Source organism: Vanellus vanellus (assembly GCF_965231255.1).
Source record: "Vanellus vanellus genome assembly, chromosome: Z".
Lineage (NCBI taxonomy): Eukaryota > Metazoa > Chordata > Aves > Charadriiformes > Charadriidae > Vanellus > Vanellus vanellus.
In genome coordinates, this window is record NC_138908.1 from 86,963,695 (window position 1) to 86,980,750 (window position 17,056).

Sequence of the window (17,056 nt, forward strand, 5' to 3'; positions counted from 1 at the left end):
TCCCCGTCTCCTTGAGTTAGTTCCCCGCACGCTCGGCAGCCTCGGAGCCTCCCGGACTGAATGCAACTTTTTTTCCTCCCTCCGCACCCCTTCCCCCTTTGCTGAGCCCTGTCAGCGGGGACCGAAGGAAAAGCCCCGGCGAGGAGGTGGAGAAGGAGGAGGAGGAGGAGGAGGAAGGGGCTGTGTGTGCATGTGTGGTTGCTGCTGGTGCTCAGGACCCCAATCTGTAGGTGCGCATTGAAATATGGAGAATAGTCTTGGATGTGTTTGGGTACCAAAGCTGGTTTTTCTCCTCTTCGGGTTTTCGCTGGCGAACCTGCATCCTCGAGTCTCCGGTAAGTCAGCTCTGCCTTGTTTGCCTTTGCGCTCCGAGGGGCGAGGGTGATTTTTTTCGCCGCATCCCAAAGCAATGTGCCCCTTTCTCTTGTGCTAATGGACTTTTCTCCCCCCTTCTGCGAGCAGGATTTGGATTTTTTTTGGGGGGGGGGTGGTGGTTGTTGTTGTTGCTCGCCAGTGTGAGCTTTTGCATCACATCCCACAGATGGGAAGGGGGAACCCGGGGTTAGAAGCGCCTTGCGCAGCCTTGGAGAGAAAGGGCAGCCCTGGAAAGAAGGAAATCCGTGGAAAATAAAGGAGAAATGTGGCAGGAGGTGGCATAATAGGTGTGTGTGTGCAGTGGCGGTGGTAGGGTTAGTTCCCATTCTCTTTCGCACCTGATCCCGCTTGCGATTGGATATATTCGCCTGTAGCTTTTCGGGTCTGTATGCTGAAATCAAGGGAAGGGGTTGCCTTGGCTGGGTAAAGGAAGAAAAGCAGCGGATGAGTTAGCAAGGCAGAAAACGCAGTTATCTGCAAAGCATCTTCCAACTCTGTTAGGCTGCGATTCTGTGGGGCTGCACCGCTCTCACCGTGCTTGGCAGGCACATTTTCTAATTAAAAATGGCAAAGCCAGTTGTGTGCGGAACAGGGGTAGGGGAAGAACGGGGGGAACTGCCACGGCGATGCTCTGGGGCTACTTGTGCGGGAGGGAGAGAAGGGCTCCGGCGGTACACAGATCTCTTATTCAAAAAGAAGAGACAAATGGGAGCGTGAGCCAAGAAGTGTTAGGAACTGAGAAAGTGCAGCTTTGATTTGCAGGAGGCTCAGGGGTGTGAGTGCGCGGTGGAGGGAGATGCGTGCAAGGAGATATTCTTCCCTGGTGCTTGTGTAATTTTCTCTAAAAGAAAACGAAGAACACTTTGGTAGGAGAAACCTTGGGCAGGGGGAGTCTGGAAAATACAAAAAAGGATCCGAGCGCACGTCTGTGCACACCGCTTTTGCAGCGGCGACGGAGGAACAATGGGAACCAACTCCCCACACCGCGCACACCAGCGCTAAAGCTGGGTTTTGTGATGGGGAAAGTGCTGCATGCGAAGCGGTTTGCAAAAAGATCCTCGGTGTCTCCTGGCAAAGCTCAGGTTCTCAGCTGTATGCAAATGGCAATCGCCCGTGGAGGTGGTCCTTCCTTTACACAAACGGATGGATCTTTCGATTGTCCTGATTTTGGGGAGTTAGCAAGTAAACTGGAAGATGCTTCTCTGCCAGAACTGGAGGTTTCTGTTGCATTTGCGCGTGTCCCCAGCATTGTCCTCTGCAATTACTCGCGTGGAAGGTGGGACCCGGGCAGTGGGAGCAGGATAATGAATAGGTGTCTCTCTTGCTTTTCCACCTTAAAGGCTGGGAGCTGGGAGACATGGCAGTGATTCTCCTTCAAGAAAGATGATTGACTCGCAGGCTCCTTTGCTGCCAGAGGAGGGGATGGAGTGAGAGCCTCTGTGTGTGAGTGCCTGAGGAGGGAAGGAAGCCGTGTGCTGTGTCAGGGGCCAAACGTGCTGCAATCCCATTGCTCCCACAGCATCGGTATTGTTTTGCGATACATGGAAGGAACAGGCTGTTTTCCAGCTGCCATGTATTGGTCGTGCATTTCACACCCCGTCTACGATACACAAGCGTTTATTGCACTGATTTTGAAGGTGGCGTCTTTGCTTTGCGCCCAATTCCTTGCGCTGCGCTTCACGAGCTGCAAATGGGCAAAGTTTTTCCCAGCGTCGCAGCCCCGGGGGCCGTCATGAGTTTGTGCTTTCCTGAGCATCCCTGTGGCCATCCCAAGTCAGCTCGCAAAACCCAATAAAGCAGATCTTAACCCCTCTCGGGGCCTCTGCTCACTCACCGTGGCCTTTCCACTCCACCCGTGAGCTGACGCGCTGTGGGCAGGAGGAGTGGGCAGGAGGTGCAGGCAGGAGGTGCGGGCAAGCGCGCTGTGGCTGGCACGGTCCCTGCACAGCAGGGCACAGGCAGGCAGTGAGCGCTGCTAACAAAGGGCTCCCAGAGATGCTGCACAATGGGGCTGGCTCCTCTCTTGCTCTCTTTGCCCAAAGCCCAGAGCTGCTGTGGGCGTGCGGGGCTGCGTTCAAAACTTCGGTACCGAAAGGCAGCGGCGTGTCCACGGCGCGGGCAGGGACACACTGCTTCAAGTCCTGTGCCTGTCGTGTGCCATTGTGCGTGAGGGGCAAATGTTTTGGGGGATGAGACAAAAAGTAAAGCACATTGGCCTTTTCCTGGTTAAATGGATGGAAGAACAGATGACGGGCGGTGTTTGCCATTTTGGAAAGAGACCATGGAGAACGTGTTCCTGATAAAGGCAGATGTAAATTCTGTAGTGCTTGATCATGATGGTGCTGTATGTATTAAAGTAACCACAAAATACTTTCTCTTCCTTTTTGTCTGTAGGTGGGAATTTAACTCAATCTCCAAGGCTTTTTTTTGTGAATGGCTTCTGCGTTTGGTGTCTTTGACTCCCACTAGATCTTGGTGAGAAATTCAGTGTTAGTGCAGCGTGTCAGAGCCCAGCGCTGTCTGGGTACTATGGCAATCACTTCTGCGAGTGGTGCAGTATAAATCACCAGTGACCTGTCACAGCATCCATTTCCCATGCGCTGCAGTTGCCCTCTGTGTTACGAGGTGTGTGAGCCACCACATGTTATATAGGAGCGGGGTAACCTCTGTGCGTTCACCAGAGTCTTTTTAAAAATGGAAATGAACTGAGTTGAGGATGAGCAATTTACATTTGAGTAGTCGTCGTCTTTCTATAGTTTGCTGGATATTTTTGTATTCGGTTCTTCTTGTAGTATGTCTTTTTGTCCTCACTTCCCCCTTCTCCACGTCCCAATGGATACAAGACCAGTGCTGACTTCAACTACGCAGTCAGGAATGTTTGTTTTCGGTGAGGTTAAGCCAAGTGCGATGATGTCCAGATTTCACACTTGGTTCATTTATCCTTGACTGCTACTCCCTTGTCCTTCCCAATACAAAACTTAGTGTGAAAGGTCTGTTCCAGGGCCCAAGACATGGCTGTGCCAGCAGGATAGTCTCCTTGCGTTTCTCTGTTTGCGTGAACCCATCTTTGATTGCCTGTTTTATGCTGGGACGGTAAGATCTTTGGGGCAGGACTGTAAGGGCTTTGCTATGCAGCTTCGCAGCAGGATCGTGGTCTGCGGTGAGGGCTTCCAGGCTCAAAGTGATGAATAAATGCACCTGCGCTTCTCAAACTTAGGGAAGAACACCCGTGAGACTGCTCGTTCCAGATGCAACCTGCAATCCAGGCGAGTTCTTCCCATCATCTGACTTAGCTTAAGTTGAGAGCTCATGCGCTGACCTTGCTGTTTGCATTTCCCCGGAGCAGCCTGGGTGGGGATGGGGGGAGCAAGCGCTGCCTTCTCCCAACCCACCCGGGCACTGCCAAGGAAGCGGAGCGCCTTGTTTTGCATCCCTGTCCTGTCTCATATTTTGACTGGCAAAAGACTGGTGCTGTACGTGGGCTGGTATTTCCCGGTAGCCTCTTGTTTAACACCATCCTCCAATAATCTGGGCTCTGCCAGAGCTCGTCCCTGAAGTGTGTGTGGCATGTGACGCCTGGGTTAGCCTCTTCTAACGGGGCACTGCTGTCAATCCAGTGACATGACAGCTAAAATAACTCGTTCAGAGTCATTCATCAGATGCTCAGCGCATGGATTTTCCACCAGATGTCCTTTAGAGGGCCAATACTCATTTTTTAAATGTTATTTTTATGAGATGAAATAACGCCGCAAAATTAAGTGTTTCCTGCGTGCCTGCTTGTGTGGCACATCCAGCTGCAAGGATAAAACTCTGCGATGGGTTTGCACCTCCCTTCTTGGTGGAAAAGGTTGTTGTAGAGACTTCAGCAAATGTGCTAACGTGAGTAAGCTGTGAAAGAAGTTTGCCCTTTCCTGGTATTTTAACATCTTACCAGACTGAAGCTCACCCGTTCCCTTCCTTGTGAGCCTAAGGGAAGGCTTAGCTGTGCTGCTGTGCCGGTGTAGGGACGCTCAGACCCAAAGGCAACGCGTGAGCCAACAGGTAGGTTCTCACCTCAGGTTTGCTATTGCGAATCCCCCGATCGACGCGATTTACAGAAGTTAGTCACTTTGTGTATTGAGTGAAGCCGTTGCGAAAGAAGCTGACGCTCAAAAGAGGGGAGCGCGTTCTCACGTGCCTAATTTTCCCTTCTGCTGAAATGCAGCTCTGTAACAGCGTGAGTCAGTGCAGCCAGTCTCTGTTGTAATACAAATAGATGGAAATTTAAAATGTTGGCCTTGCCTGAAAAAAAGTAGACTGACAAATTCCACGGAGGCTTTCATGATTAATTAACTAAAGGCAAAAAAAAATTCACTTGTTCTGTTAAAATTACCCCTTGGGTGAAACGTTGTCCTAAATTTTTTTATTGCCATTGGAATCCAAAGTAAACACGCTGGCCCTGTCCTCGTTTCCCTTACATCCCTCCTACCACAGCCTTGGTGCCCTGGGCTGGACGGAGGTGCTCCCGCCCGGGAGCGAGAGCATCGGCTCGGGAGGCAGCACCCAAGCCTGCCGGGTGCAGAGAGGTCCGCACTCCTCCGGAAGGCATCCGCCACCAGGTGCTGTTTGCTATTCCTAGAGTCTCTGAACACCCTTACTTTTAATTTGCCCAAGGGAATTCCTTTCTCCGTGCTGGCCTGAAAATTCATCTGTCAAAAAGTAGGTGCCACGACGTTCCTCAGCCAAACGGTGAGGTTGCGCCGCGGGCAGAGCTGAGCTCAGGTGGTTTGCAGGGAGTTGGCTTCGGTACCAGTGGTTATGCCGTTTTCTATCCGGCTCCCTGGTGAATGGTTCTGACGCTCACTTTTAAAGAATACCTTCTCAAATGTTTGTTGTGGGGATGACTTAGAGCATTATTGGTTCTGGTCCTTGTGAAATAAATCTACTTCATGTGTCCGTTGCCAATCTCCTTCTCCCCATCCCCTTGTATAAACTTCCCAACCTCTTTTACCACTTCTGCTGTTGAAAAGCAGCAGTGGTCTCCTCTGTGAGATAAAGGATGCTTCGTGCTTGGGAATCTTTTTTTATTACTTGTGGAGAGCCTCAGGCATTTGAGATTTGCTCCTTTGGGTCTTCTGCACAGCCTCCTGTAAGGAAAGCTATCAAACTATGGAAAGCGATGACTGAAAGGGAAGTGTATCTCCTGATTTCTGACAGTAAATTCACTGGTAAAAGAGAGTATATTATTCCTGAAAGGTAACACATCAGATAATTGTAAACTTAGTGGAATTGTTTCTTTCTGACAATGTTTCTCAATTTCAGCTTTGATGTGAAGGGCTACAGCTAAATTGGGCTAATGACAGAACATCTCGCTCGAGAGTTTGGAGACGTCTGCACTATAAAGGGAACTGAATTCTCGGAGAGGCGCGATAAACGCACAGTTAAATGTCTCAATTTCTGTCTCGGTTGATGGCAGTCATTTGTCGATGGTAATGCCAATATGTGCTGTAATTTTGTAAATGCTCTGAAGTATTCAAAATACATTGAAAACTACTCTAAATTGCTGCCCGAAGTTTCAGCAAAATATTGGTTGTCAAACAGAGAAGCTGAAGAAATAGTATCTTCTTGGAAGTCACATTACTGGCTGAAAACTGGGTATCTTCTCACCCCACGAAGTAGAGTCTAAAACAGGGAGAGTACTGATGTTTTGATAATTTTGATTACTTTTATGGTGCTTTAGGAACAGCCAGATTCACTGGATTGATCATGTGCACACAGCCCATGGTCACGCTTTCCCGGCCTTAAGGGCTCACAAGGTGCCTCCTCTCCCAGCTTGGAAGTGGAAGGTGAACAACCACCCACTTTGTTGTTTCCAGAGCTTTGATACCGATTTCCGTCTGTTTTGGGAAAAAGCATCCTGACCAGCTGAGAAGTTTGACTCGTTGAAACAGATACTCACTGTCGTTTTCTTCTGGGGTCTCACAGCAAGAACAAAGGGGGACAAAAATAGATAAAGCGTAAAATAAAGATACTGAAAAGGTCCTGCTCTGTGCATGTAGCTTCCTGGATGGTGAAACAACCCCAACCACCAGTGCAGGTGTTTCTGAAAACATTTCTGTTAGTTGGAGAGGGTAAGATAGTTGGACGCTTACTGTGACACCGTGTTACGAAAGGCAGAATTTATCCAAATCGCGGAGGTGGTGCTCACATGACACGGACGTACCGTGGGATGAGGATGTACAGTGGGAGGTGAGGCTGCTTGTTTGGGAGTGGATGGAGAGCTTTATAAATTGCAGGGTTATGACTCTTTTGAGAGGCTCTGTAGATTAGCTGAGCGAAGGTCAGCTCTTCAATCAGCAGAAGAGCTCTGCAATGAATGACAGTCTCCTAGTTCCTATGTTTATCATTTATATATAATAATAGTTTCACATCCTGGTGTCCCGGTTCTGTACATGCTTTCAGTCGACGGGGGCTTCAGACGTTGTGCTGACAGGGACTGTGTTTGTCCTTTGCAGGTGAGGAGCTGTATTTCTCTATTTCTAAATTGCCTTTGCTTATTGCTTTCCTTTCCCCCCCCCCCCTCAATATTATAGCACCATTCTTGTCTCCTGTTTCTCAAGCTTTTTTTACTCCCACTGCATACCTTCCGTCATCTCCACAGTTGCCCGATGCTCTATCAGATCTCAGCGCAGCACTGCAAGTACCGGCTGTTTTGGTAGAAGTAGCAGCCAGGTTATTCTTGGATATGGGTAGTTTCTACAGTGAAAGATTAGGAAAGTAGAGAGATTATAGCATTATAAATTGGGCTAAAACTAACTATTATTTTGCAGTTCCCTTCTCACTCTTGGATACATTGAGTAGAGGGAGATTGTCATCAACAATAGTGGCACAAAGTTTGTTTCCTCTGCCTGGCTGGTCACAAATGTGGGTCCCAAGGCAAAGCGACTAAGGACAAGTCCTCGCTTGAGCTCTGTATGTGATACACTTGTGCATGTGCTTGAGATCTTGCAGCTGGGATGGGTGCAGATAATGTCACTAAAAGAGGAATGATATGCTCGTTTAGTCTGTTCTCTGTATGGACGGTCCCTGTAACTTCACCTGTTGACCTTGCAGTGCTGCGATGGGCTGGAGGACGTTCTCCCTTGGCATGGCTAATTGCGTTCACTGGGTTACTTTTGGCTTGCTTGCTTTTCCTTTGTTTCTCATGTGATTTGCTTGGCTTCAGTTTCTTGCTGCTGGTTCTTGCTGCGCCTTTCCCCTCCTAAATTAACGGTGAATTCTCCCTGAGAAGGTATGAAGTACAGTGAAAGCACAGCTTCACAGCCTTTCTGACAAGCTGAACAGATTGATGCTGGATGGATGCTCCGGTGCTGCCCTGAAGGCTTGGGCAGCCCGATGTGCCTGTGCCGCTGCCTGCGCCCTTCCCTGGCCCATAGCTGTGCTTGCCCGCAGGGGTGATCCTGGTGAGCCAGAGGCGTAGCTGAGCACCAACTTTATAAATATTTTTTTAGAGGCTTGGTCCAGGTTCCTTGTCCCTTTTTCTTGGAGTGTATTTTGAGGAGGAGCGTAAAAATGCCCGGCAACCAAATCTGGTTCAGTGAATCTGAGAACTCTCGGTTCGAAAAGCATCTGAAGGCTCATGCCCATGTTAACGGTGTGACCAGCAGCTAAACTGGTGGGTACTTCTGTCTGGCTATCAAGCTCTGAGAGCAGTAATTAGATGAAACGTGACAGCTCTGGACAAGGTCAATTGATATAATTGTGTAAAGTGTTTCTTTCTAAAGGCAGGGCTCCCACAAACCTTGTAATTAAAAGCCCAGGATTGCTTCCCTAGCAGGGAGTCGACTTCGGAGCAAGGAGTGGGCTATCTTGGGGCTGGCGGCAAGTGCCGGGCGGAGTTGGATGTTTCATCCTTAACCCACAACTACCCAAAAGGGCTCGTTTGCTGCAGAGTTCTTGCGTGAACCTCCTTCCCCCTGTGCGTCTCTCTTACACACTTCCCCTCACTAGCCGAAGACAAAAGCATTTTAAAAGCACTCTTTTGAGTTTCTATGCGCAATATTCATTCTTTTTTTTCCCCTCTTAGAAGCATCAGGGGAAGAAGAACAACATTGGAAAAGGCTCTGAGGGGCCTTCATCCATATTTCCTTCCTTTTTTTTTTTTTAATTTTTTTTTTTTTCTTCTCTGCCTTCTGATGCTGAGAAGAAGAGGAGGAAAAAAGCCCTTAAAACTTTCCCTCTGCTCTTCCCTGGTGCTGAAGACACACTACAGACCGTGGTTGTGGTGGGACCCAAATGCACCAGCCTGTTGAGTGCTGAAGAAGCAGTGTGTTTTCTTGCTTGGGTTGAGGTTTTGATTGTCGTTGTCTTGGTGGCAGGAGCTTGTGTCAGATGCCAAAGAAGGACCAACAGAAAATTCTCTGTAGGACCGTAATTAGTAATCACGGTTTTGGCTGGAGTTTGTGCTGAACCACCTGCAGAAGGGCCTGAGCGAGGGCCATGGAGATGGGTGGTCCAGCAGAAGGAGGTGTGTATTTTAGAAGACAGGCGAAGATGGCATTTCATGTGTGTATATATACACGTAATATATATGACCTGGGGGTGCTGATTGACGAGGAGCTCAGTGTGAGCCGGCAATGTGTGATTGCAGACCAGGTGGCCAACCCGTATCCTGGGCTGCATCAGAAGAAGTGTGACCAGCAGGTCAAGGGAGGCGATTCTGCCCCTCTACTCTGCTCTGGGGAGACCCCACCTGGGTCAGCTCCGGAGCCCCCAATATAGGAAAGACATGGACCTGTTAGAGTGGGGCCAGAGGAGGCCATGCAGATGCTGTGGGGGCTGGAGCCCTTCTGCTGGGAGGACAGGCTGGGAGACTTGGGGCTGTTCAGCGTGGAGAAGAGAAGGCTCTGGGGAGACCTTAGAGTGGCCTTCCAGTCCTTAAAGGGGGCCTACAAGAAGGCTGGGGAGGGACTTTTTACGAGGGCATGTAGTGATAGGACGAGGGGGAATGGCTTCAAACTGGAAGAGGGGAGATTTAGATTAGATATGAGGAAGAAATTCTTGTCTGTGAGGGTGGTGAGCCCCCGGCGCAGGTTGCCCAGAGAAGCTGTGGCTGCCCCATCCCTGGAGGTGTTCAAGGCCAGGTTGGACGGGGCTTGGAGCAACCTGGGCTGGGGGGAGGTGGCCCTGTCCATGGCAAGGGGGGTTGGAACTCGATGATCTTCAGGGTCTCTTCCAACCCAAACCGTTCTATGATTTTATGATATGTTTCACATGGTTGCAGTGATGTGGTATTTTCCCCATATTCGTCAAATTCTGCAAATTTCATACTTCTTTCCCAAATGTCCGGGTGCTTGCATTTCTCTTCTCCAAAGTGAAAATCCTATTTCCTAGTTTGTCCCTCCTTTGTTGTATTATAGATGCTGCTGAATGTTTGCTATTGGAGCAACTGGTTATCCTAATTTCCTACACATTGTTTATAAATTTGGTAAAATGGCCCACAATCCCCCGTTCTGCTTTGGAAGGAAGCTTCCTACGTGGTTTTCTGCTCAGAAGGTTGAAAAGGTTTAGATGTATTATTGAAGAGGAATCTGTCATACATATGTAAGTCGTTAATGGTATTAGTTAAAATTAGTTTAAAGTTAGTTTTGCTGTTAAAAAGGACATTGGGATTTTTATATACTTATTTATGGGGGCTCTGGACATTTTTATGTTCCCTGGACACAACGAGTATTGTGTTCTCCTCCTGCGAGAAACTGCCTGAAGTAAGTTAAAAAATTAACTGAATCTGACAGCTCTTGGTTTACCGTTCATGATTAGGAGGATGCAAAACGGAGACGGTTTCATACCGCTGGATAGTATCAGAATGGCTTTTTTCAGTGTCCGCAGAGATTTATTAAGGTAGAAATTATCCGTGCTTGCGACAGAGATGCCAAAAGGGGCTGATATCTCCCATGGGCGAAGCGTTGATAGGACGTATCACAAACCAGCAGTATACGGATGCTTAGAAGGTATTAACGCATAAGATTTTAAAGTGCTGTAGGACTGGGGGTGTTGTATGTGCAATGCTATTTGCAAAAATCATGGGGTTTTATGTTTTTAGATTTCCGACTGTTTTTGATGGTAAAAGTGAAAGGATACTCAGTTTGTGGAAATTAAAACAACTGTGTGCTTTGGAATAGCAGGTGTGTGTCGTAAGAAATATACTCAGTTCTGGCGGAGACTGTTACACATGGCTGTTTGCTGTGATCTCCCTCTCACGCAAACATTATTCATTCTTTGTTTTCATTAATCTGAAATAAAGGTCATCTGGATGAAAGATTCAGGAGAAAACTGGGTAAACAGCTGTATCTCCATACTGCCCACACAATTCTCTAAGCCCACAGTAATGGAGAATAAATCAGATTTTTTTTTTTAATCCATCAAATTTTAATGATTTAAACAATTATAAAAAGAGAGAGAAAGGTTGTTTCAATACATTAGGCCAGATTCTCAGCCTGAGTAAAGCTTCGCTGACTTCCACAGAGACACCTTCGCATCAACAAAATCCTCCTAACGCAATTTGGTTTCGATCATTTGCATTCCTTATATGCTCACGTAGATGCTGATTCTCTGCAACCAAATAGCTTTGCTATAGCAGGTGTATTGATATTAAAAGGGTTGTTAACATCTCTCCAGAGGGGGATATTCTGTTACCAGTAACTCTATCAAGCTTTTCCATCTGTGTAGGGAATTTGTCAGAAGCTGGTGTTACGTTATTAAAAGTATTAGTTATCTCTTGATTTGTGTCTAATTGAATTACATCATTAATAGAACTCAATTACAATCAATGGAGAATGATATCACCGCAAGGACAGTGGCCACTCGAGGTTCTGAGTAATGCTTTGTGCTCAACCAACCAGTCACAAATGGGGCAGTGCCATGACTCTCTTAACGAGCAAATTTGCCGATCCTGACGAAGGGGAGGTTTCCTACTTAAATGGGCGCGCTGGCTTGGAGCCACCCAAATCCCTTGGCACCGTCGCTTCATTGCAAATTGTTTTTTGTGAATCAAGTATGAAATGGTTTTAATCTCAAATATGCAATAAAATAATACTCTGGCTTCCCCCTCCCCCCCCCCCCCCCCCCCCCGATGCTCCTTACATAAGCTTAATCTGTCTTTATTACAAATTCTTGAAGTAGTGTGGAGTGAGTTTATTGACGAAGAATAATGGGGGCATCCCTGTGTGTGCCAAATCCAGGCTCCCGGTACTCCTCCTTTTCATGTCAGAGCTCGCAGAACGTCCCGGGAAAGATGAGCGCATCTGTCAATAACTACAAAACTAGCTAGCTTGCCAAAAGACACCAAACCCATGAGATTTGGGAGAACAAGCTTGAATCCAAACTGAGAGAAACAGGAGCAGAGTCCAAAGTGGACTGAGTCCAAAGAATCCAAAGCGGCAGTATCAGAGCGGTGGATTTCCAGTTTTTTTTGCTGAATTGGAGATACCGGAGCCGTGCAGATCAAACACTGCTCCTCAGGGAAGTGGAAAGGAAGGTAGAGGCTCTTGCTTGGTTGTTTCATTTGGTGGCAGCGAGACCTCTGGCTGCAGCAGAAGTGCAAAAGAAGGATACTACGGTGACAATACGGAGCAAACAAGATTATCCATCACCCACAAGACTCGGAGACCTATACCGTCAGGAGTATGTTATAGCAGAACCCTGGGCTATATTATACCATTAATTTTTTTTTAAAGTAATACTCTTGACAGGTTTTAATGGGAAATTCCACTTACAAATCAATGGTGTGATTCAGTCCTGTATTTATTAACGCATTCCTCAGATTGCGGATGAGTGAAACTACCTGAGTACAATTCAAATGGCCTTTAAATGTGAAGTGTGATAGTATTGCAGTGTCCGATAATTTATATTGCCAGACTCTGTCTCAGTAAATGAGATCTGTCTCTCTGCATTAATATACCAGATATCTGATAGCAATAACTATTTCATTAGTTCTGATTGTTCCTGACATCTCCTACGTGGCCGGGAGTTTCCCTGCGTCACCCTTTGCTGGGCTCCAGGCTTTGCCACCGAATGCTCCGTTCCCATATGGTGGGTAAATGGGTTGTGTCAGAAAGAAGTAAACCTTTACACAAGGTCAGTCTGGGTCAGCGCATGGCTAAAAAACATCAAAAAAAGATGCAGCCAGACACTCCCGGAGCTGGGGTTAACTGTCCCTCAGTCAGCTAAATGAACACCGATGCGGAGGTTTCCATCCCAAGTGCTTCTCCTTGGCTGAGCTGTAGAGCTGAAGGTCCCGTGGTCCTTCCCGCGGGTACCGAGCCAGTCCCCTTTGAGGTGGAGGGTTGGTTTTTTTTGTCTAATTTTCTATCGGGTTTTCAATCCTACCACTTCTAAAAATCTCATTTTCCCAAACTTCTCAGTGTCACTGCCACGGCCTTGCAAGTGTCCCGTTTGCTGCTTCTCCGCAAAGTTAAATGAGGATGGGGAGATGGTTATCGCAGTTTGGGCTGAACAACTACAAACGCCGATGAAGGATGGTAAAATGCTTTGAGATTCCTGTAGTAAAAGGGTATGACACAACTGTAACGTATGGCCGTCATAAAATGCTGATCGTCCTACCGCTAGTAAGCTTCAAATGAGACTAGAGTTAGCCTGACAGTAAAGTAGATTTTAAAAGGTAATTCGGTGAACGTATGATGAAAATTTGGCCTCTTAGTATACGATCAGTCAGCAACTTACCTGAATTTGTTTCTCATTTTTTGTGGAATGTTTCTTGATGACATATACATTACTCCATAATAGAAAATAGCGAGCAGCTAACGGTTTCCAAAATCCATCTCTAGGAACAGCCTGTTTGGCTCCTGGGAGGACGTCAGTCTTTTAAAATTATAATCGGTAAACATTTTCCTAGAAATCTTTGGCAGATGCCTCCCAAAACTATGACTGAAAAAAACAGATTCCTTCTTTGTGGTCATTAGTCTTAAAAAATGGTAAGCGCTGGTAAGCGCAGACGGTCTTCCCTCACCCCTCTGGTACTACCTGAGATACATTCCTGACCTTCGCAGCCCCGATGAGCCGAAGAGGGGATGAAAAATACCCCTTTGGGTTCCTTTGAGCAGCACCAGGTGACTTCTCGGCGTTTCTCATGGTGTCCTTTTTTTCTGCTCGTTAATGGCCTTCCTGAGCAGACGCACAGTAACCTCGCACGAAATAAAAAGGGCAAGTCAATGGGCAGATGACAAAACTGGGGCTTAATATCAGCTCTTCCGTTACAGTTTGTACTTCAGGAATAACCATAATATTTCCAGCCCAGGATTTAATTGTCAGCTATCCAGGCTAAAAGGGCTACGGCTAATGAACTCATCCCGGCCTCTGCTCCTACCTTCTTGCAAATCCTGCTTTGTACTTTTTTTTGTCCTGCGGTAGTTTTGTTCCTCACGGCAGAAAGTCGATTTAAGCAGAAGAGAGGGGAGTAGGACAATACAGCACACGACAGCGCTGCGCTCAACGTCTGCTGTGATGCCCCATGAAACCTGGACTCTGGAGCCGGCCCAGCAGCTCTAAATGCTAGAATGGCTTTTTTCGTGTCTTGTAGCTTTGAGCTTTAATTTGGTGCGTATCCTTAAACATATACCAAATCCGCATCTGATATCTAGGGGAAAAAATGACAAGAAAAGAGGTAGGCGGGGGGAGGAAGGGGCCGTTGCAGTCCTGTTAGCATCAGCCCTTGCAGCTTCCTAGCTGCCGTCTTCTGCTTGTGCACCCACAGTTGAAACGACTGCCAGATTTGGAATCAGAAGGGAGTTTTCCCCTACTGGCCAGATTGCCAGGGACTGGTTCCCCCCCTTTCCTGTAGAGTGGGGTATGCTGGGCTTCCTAGAATCTTGTGCGCCACTCAGGTACATCGGCATCCCCACATCTCCTCTGGTTTGCAGTTTCTGGTCTTTATGGAGGTCTTTAGGAGGGTGCCTGCAAGTATTTTGGGTTTACATGGCACGTGGTGGAGCTCTGGACCTTTCTACAGTAGGTGTCCATTGTGTAACTCTTCTGTGGATGAACTTGGTTGTCTCCTCCCTTCCAAAGTCCCATGCGGGATCATCCCTTCTACGTGTTTGGTCAAACTGGAGCCTTGCCTGCTGGGAACCTCCCTGCCGTGAGCGGTACCTGGTGGGAAATAATCTCTTTTAACTTCACATTCCTGGAAGCTTGTCGTTTAAGGCACAGTAACATATGTTAATCTGTGGAGAAAAATAGTCACCTCCAGGTGGTGAATCGTCTGACCTGCCTTGATGTCTATCTCGGGATAATGGTAACCTTCACAAGGTACCTACTTTATTCCTCCGTAATTGAAATTCATTTCTATAACCGTGTAGTATTAAGAAAACCTGAACATCAGTATTAAAAAAAGACACTGACTTTTTCAGTCTTGTGCAAATGATTTCTAATGTGGGCTTGGTATTGAATTAACAAAGTGACCTTTGTGGCATTTACCTAGAGCACGGAGCACGGGGAAACGAGAAAACGGAGCCGCTGTAATTAGGGGCACTGCAGACAGCAAGGCTCTTTTATCAAAGCTTGCCTTGGAGCATGGCATGCCTCAAGCAAGAATCTGTAAGTGGAAGCAGAGGCGAGGAAATGCTTATTATCAGAGGGTTAGGGCAGATCCTCTTGAAACTTTGTTGTCTGCTAGATCACGCTACAGAAATGGAGCTGAAAGAAGTCGACAAACTCTCCCGTACGTTAGAAAAGAGCAAAAGGCAATTTCCTCTGCCAGTGTTTTCAAACCATTCCTGCAACACTGCTGAGAGCGACCGGTTGGCTTTGAGAAGGTCACCGTCTTCATTTTATAGCAGCTTTCCAGTGTCTGAAGGGGGCCTACAGGAAAGCTGGAGAGGGACTTTTTCCAAGGGCATGTAGTGATAGGACAAGGGGGAATGGCTTCAAACTGGAAGAAGGGAGATTTAAATGAGATCTTAGGAAGAAATTCTTTCCTGTGAGGGCAGTGAGCCCCTGGCGCAGGTTGCCCCGAGAAGCTGTGGCTGCCCCATCCCTGGAGGTGTTCAAGGCCAGGTTGGACGGGGCTGGGAGCAACCTGGGCTGGGGGGAGGTGTCCCTGCCCAGGGCAGGAGGGTGGAATGAGATGGTCTTCAAGGTCCCTTCCAACCCAAACCATTCTGTGATTCTATGGCTCTACACTTTGGGAGATTTTAAAAAAATATAAAAATCTCCTTATCTTATTGTATAGATAGGTGCGTAACTGTTGGCCATACGCTAAAGCTCCATGCTGCTCTTAATGCAGCTTGTAATGATTCAGAAAATACTCGTTTCTGGTGAGACCAAATGACGTACCAAAATACCTATTCCTCTTCCGAGAACGAATCTGGTCGGGCAGATCAGCTCCACCGGCGTTATCCGGGAACGACCACTGAGATTCACGGGGTGATGCCCTAGGCACCTCATTAGACAAAATCCTGCCTTAATTACTGGGGGTCGTTAGGGGCCTGAGAGTCCCTTCCGAGTGCGTGGGCAGCAGTCTGCCCTCTGATGACTTCTGCCGGCGCTGTGCCCATGTGGTGGGGGGACGAAACGCGGTCCTACGAGCAGAGATGGTTTCAGTTTGGTGCACGGTGAGTTTGTACGTATGTAAGTAGGTGTGTTGGTGTGGCTGTTGCTGTAGTGGCGTGTGGGTTTGTATCTCGGCTATACCTGGCTGTATACGTATAGATACACGTACGCACGTGTACATATGTGCGCATACATGAATATAAAGTATGTGCACGCACATATATCTACATGAGAGAGAAAATACAAGTTCTTAGTAGGCTATAATAAGAAAAGCAAACCAGCGTGCTAGAAGAGCTGAAAGAAAACGTGCAAGTGCACACTACTGTGTTAATTACTTTTTTCCTTTAGGTTGTGATCTGACATTTAAAAAAAAAAAAAAAGGCAAACTAGAAAGATATGACTTGAACTAGAGGTTTTGGTTATTATCCATAGGGGTGAAATAGTCGTAATATTATTGGTCTTCTGAGAATCAGGAGTTCAATGCCAGATGAAACACATCCCGGTGATCTTTTGCCACTGAACACAGATGCTAATTTTGTAAATTGAAATAATAGTGTGTGTTGGAAGACATGGAGGTGGTAATCTCCCTCCCCCCATAGAAAATTAGAAAATTTCTCATAGTTTTGATCTATGGTGTAAATTAGGCCTATAAAGCGGTGTGCTACGTCTTCATTAAAAGAGGAGACAGTAATCATGAGACCATGTAGCATGTTGGATTTTCTGTTCTTTTGTTGCTGGCTGGGGTTTTTCTTGAATTACGACTACTGAATATTGGGTTTGCACTCCTGCAAAAGTATGGCTTTGTGAGCAAAGTGTAATCGAGAGAAGCACACACCTATTTTCCCTGAAAGATGTGGTGCTTTGTTAAAATATTGTGTATTCATGATCAGTGCAGGGATTCACTAGAAATAATGTTTTAAGTAGAAATGTAATGTCTTCTCCTGTAAATTATAATAATTCACAGTAGCCGGGGACAGATTTTAGAGGGATAAGTCAGCAGTATGACTTCATGCCAACTTTTGGCCCCCTGGGGTTTTCTATTTTCACTTCCACACGGCGATAAATTATGCATTCTACATACAATTAATGTGTTTTTAATGAACAATTAGAAAATTGCTGTGGGATGAAATTACTG

The 17,056-nt window shown here is 47.0% G+C and overlaps 1 protein-coding gene across 1 annotated transcript in view; it reads left to right on the plus strand.

Moving 5' to 3' along the window:
* Positions 1-244: 244 nt before the first annotated feature.
* Positions 245-17,056, plus strand: part of DCC (DCC netrin 1 receptor) — a gene marked incomplete at both ends in the record, with an annotated part of 609,880 nt that continues 593,068 nt past the window's right edge. Inside the window, one exon of the mRNA XM_082497412.1 lies at positions 245-335. Within this exon, the coding sequence (XP_082353538.1) occupies positions 245-335 (91 nt within the window). The remainder of the gene's footprint in view (positions 336-17,056) is intronic.